This window comes from Oratosquilla oratoria, unplaced genomic scaffold (assembly GCF_046742065.1).
Source record: "Oratosquilla oratoria isolate Oo_2021 unplaced genomic scaffold, ASM4674206v1 SCAFFOLD90, whole genome shotgun sequence".
NCBI classification, from domain to species: Eukaryota; Metazoa; Arthropoda; class Malacostraca; order Stomatopoda; family Squillidae; genus Oratosquilla; species Oratosquilla oratoria.
The window spans coordinates 45,734-50,000 of NW_027467754.1; the positions used below are offsets into that span (position 1 = coordinate 45,734).

Consider the following 4,267-nt stretch of genomic DNA (forward strand, 5'->3'; position numbering starts at 1 on the left):
TCAGCATTGTTATGCATGTTCCCTGGCCGATACTCGATGTGGTAGTCGTGCTGCTCCAGCTTCCCAATCCACCTAGCCAACTGCCCCTCCGGATTTCTGAGGTTTTTGAGCCACCTCAGAGCGGCGTGGTCGGTCCTGATCTTGAACTTGGCCCCGTACAGGTAAGGATGGAAGTGATCAATCGCCAGAATCACCGCTAACAACTCCTTACGGGTGACGCAATAATTCCTCTCTGGTGCTGAGAACTTCCTGCTAAAGTAGGATACGACCCACTCCTGTCCATCTTTCTCCTGAGACAAGACAGCCCCTACTCCCTCAGCACTTGCGTCACAATCCAACACGTACGGTCTCGTGGGGTCCGGGTACGGCAACACAGGGGAGTTAGCGAGAGCCTCCTTCAATGTATCAAAGGCCCGTTGACATTCCTCACTCCAGTGAAAGGAGGCCCCTTTTCGAGTCAAGTGGTGGAGTGGTACTGCGATTTGTGCGAACCCCTTGACGAACCGCCTGTAGTACGTACACAAACCAATAAACCCGCGCACTTCCGTCACACTGCGCGGAACCGGCCACTCCTTAACCGACTCTACCTTACCAGGGTCTGTTTTCACCCCCTCACTACTCACTATGTGCCCCAGAAAAGGCACCTCCCTCTGAAAAAGGCAGCACTTCTTCGGGCTGAGTTTCACATTTGCTGCCCTAAACCTATCCAATACTACCTTAAGCCTTTCCAGAGCACACGCAAATGAATTCCCATACACTAGCACATCGTCTAAATATACCAGGGCGCTTTTCCAGAGCAGCCCATCCAACACACGCTCCATCAGGCGCTCAAAGGTTGCCGGGGCATTCACTAGGCCAAAACTCATCACTTTGAATTGATATAGCCCCTGCCCATACGAGAAGGCTGTCTTCTCTCTGTCCTCCTCCGCTACCTCCACTTGATGGTAACCAGACTTCAAGTCCAAGGTCGAGAACCACTGGGCTCCCGCGAGCGCGTCAAGAGTGTCATCCACCCTCGGTAGAGGGTACGAGTCCTTGGTTGTCACCGCGTTAAGGCCCCGATAGTCCACACAACACCTGGTGGACCCATCCTTCTTCTTAACGAGTACGACGGCCGCATTCCAGGGACTAGCCGACTTTTCAATTACCCCTTGCACGCGCAGTTCCTCCACGGCTTTCTCCACTTCCAGCCGACGGGCGGGTGCGATCCTTCGGGGCGGCAGCTTGACCGGCTGACTATCCCCTGTGTGTATGCGGTGTTTCACCAGGCTGGTCCGGCCCAGGTCGGTATCCCCCTTCGAGAAGACATCTGCATACCGTGTCAACACTTTCCTCACCTCGTCAACCTGTTCCCCCGACAGACATACCGAGCTCCTCTGCAATAGATCCTGCAGATGAGGTGGGACTTCAGTGTTACCCCCCTGCGTGTCCTCGAAGTGACCTTCCGTGATCATAGTCGCCAGTCCACCACCCTCGTCCGGGCCCAGGCTTTCCCCTTCCTGCTCCTCACTTAGACGGCAACGGTGGCTGGTTTCGGGTGGTGGTACAGTGTGGGCTTCCTCTGCGTCAACGGCGCCCTCCCTAAGCGGCACCACGTCACCTCCGACCGACATGGTCATCTCCCCGAAATCCAGCACCGCCCTGCTTTGCTGGAGGTAGTCTAGCCCGAGCAAGTTCTCCCCGACGTCAGCTACAAAAACAGGAAGATGCTCCTCAGTGTTGCCAACCGTTACCCTGGCATGCACTGGTCCCCTCAGCTGCGTGCAGTGCCCCGTAATCCCACACAGCTGTTGCTGGGCCACCGGGGGTCGTCCAGTTGCCACCATGCCGTCCTGCACGAAGGTGCGTTCTGCGCCCGAGTCCACCGTGAAGCAGCAAGACTTACCGTCCACTTGCCCGCCTACCTGAACTGTCCGGGCGCCCTCGGCGCGGCAACTTAAACGGACTGGGGTCTCCCGTCTTCCGGCTGGTATTCGACCCCTTCCGCCAGCCCCTCCCAGTTTCCCGCTACCTTCTTGCTATCCTTGTCGGAGACGATGGCACACCCTGCCGTCTTATACCCCTCACCACAACTCCAGCAACAGGGTTTGTACCGATGCGGCCCTGCTCCAGCACCGACAGCCTTTCCGCCGTGCGTTCCCTGCGGGCAGTACTTTTTGGAATGCCCTTGTTGCCCACAAGAGTAGCATTTACCCCAGAACTCACCTGAGGGTGATGCAGGTCTAGAGGGGGATTTGTCCACTTTCCCCTTCTTTGCTCTCACCTTGTATGAGTCACTGTTCCAGCTGGGTCGCTCCCGCGTAATCCGGAGAAACGACTCCATCTCCAGGCCCCTCGCCAGGGCCTCCTGTAGGTCCTTGGGGTGCGCCTGCTGGACGTATATCCTCAGCTGCTGGTTATCGATAGCGTCAACAAACTGATCCCGCAAGAGAATGGTGATCATCTCCTCACTGGCCTCCGGGTACGCACGGCGCACCAATACCTCCAAATCCTGCGCTAAGCGTGTCAGGGTCTCTCCCGGGCCTCTTACCCGGGCCCGGAACCTTGTCCTGAACACCTCAGTTTGATGCTGATGCCCGTACCTCCTCTCCAACGTCGCCGTCACCTTACTATAGGAGCTCCGCTGGGTGGCTGGCAGTTGGTTCAGGACTTCCAACGCTGGGCCTTTGAGCGCCCACACAAGCTGCATGGCCATCTCAGGTCGACTCCACTGGTGGGCGCTAGCCAGGAGCTCGAACTGTGTCTTGTACGCTTCCCAAGACACTGTCCCGTCGAACTCCTGCGGGCGGCGCCTCGTCCCACTCCCTAGCCTCCGTGACGTGGAGCTGGCAGCCGAGAGGCCCGACTTTACCGAGGCTGGCGGGGATGGCGGAGGCGACAAAACATTCGCCGGGGCACCTGGGGGAGAACGGCTCTTGAGTCTTTCGTGCCGACTATTAGCTTCGTCCTCGTCACTATCTTCCGCCTCGCTAGCTTGCTCACTCTCCCGGGGCAGCGTACCCTCATGCCGGAAGAGGGCAGGGGGCACTTGTGCTGCCACAACTTCATCCACATACCTCCTAAGGTCACTGGCCACTTTTTCCACCTCTCCCTTCACCTCGTCCTTGGTGAAAACTGCCTTTAAAACTTCTCCTTTCACCCGCGAGCACTCCTCCTTAACGAGTCCAAACACCTGTTTGAACACACTGTCAACACGGTTCGCCACAGCTTGAATTTCGGCTTGCTGTGCTTTTCCTTGCTCCGATAAAGCATGGTTCACCATTGCTTGCAGTTCAGCGTGCTGTGTCCTTCCTTGCTCCGCCATAGCCCTTATAACGTCTGCTAGTGTGGTTTCCGTATCAGCCATGCTAGTGTAATAACTCTACGGCACTGAAAACGACCACAATACCACTTACCTGGGCACAACACTTTGGACCTGTCACCTGTCACGACAAAATGATCGCGGCTTTTCCCGCTCACACTCGATAGATCACCGCGACGCACTTAAAATGCACTTACACTTACAGATCCCACTTCTGACGCCACTGTAACAAACCCCCCCCCCAGAGACTGGAGGTTTGTCACCCGATTCCAATTTCTAGGTTCGTTGCTTTTAAGAGACGTGACGGTAATGCTTGAGCTTGGCCCCGCTCACACTCGCCACCTCGTCCCGTGGTGAGTTCTCAGGCGACGAAAACGCAAAGTAGACTTATATCCTCTATTTACACAGAGTCACTACAACAAAATACTGGGCTGTAGGAGGCACCTCGGGTCACTTGCCAACCCTCGCAAGGCTACTTGAAGCTTCGCTACAGCTTACAAACGCAATAATAATCCGAGCGAGAACCACGACGCCTTCTCCCGTCACCTGTGCTGCTCGTCTCCCTCCAGCCCGGGATAGCGTGCCCACGCAGCCTCGCCAAGCACGCCTCGACCAATCACAGTCGCTGCTCGACGTCACGTGCTTCCAGGTGGCGTCCCCCTTTTGGCGCCAAGGATCACGACGAAAGCGTCATCTCCGATGTCACGATGTCGACAGGATGCAATAGGGGCCGCTTTCGTAACATTATTTATTATAGCTTGGTAATTGGACAAATGTGTAGAGGTTTGCAGTCTTTTTATTCAGGTATCTAATATCGAATATGTACAGAACTATCCTATTGTAAATTGTGAACGAACTAAATAATTTTGTTACTAAAACAGTAATAACAGAATTGTTGTTATTTATGATTCGTTTTTTAATTACTACAGTTTCGTTTTATATTATTCGATTTCTTGTATTCATTTA

General features: G+C 55.0%; 1 protein-coding gene across 1 annotated transcript; it reads right to left on the reverse strand.

Annotated features, from left to right (window-relative positions):
- Positions 1-1,936: 1,936 nt before the first annotated feature.
- LOC143024099 (uncharacterized) lies at positions 1,937-4,043 on the reverse strand. Its single transcript, XM_076182865.1, has one exon. It carries the CDS (start codon positions 3,344-3,346, stop codon positions 1,937-1,939), a length of 1,410 nt encoding a protein of 469 aa, XP_076038980.1. The 5' UTR covers positions 3,347-4,043.
- Between the last annotated feature and the right edge of the window lie 224 nt (positions 4,044-4,267).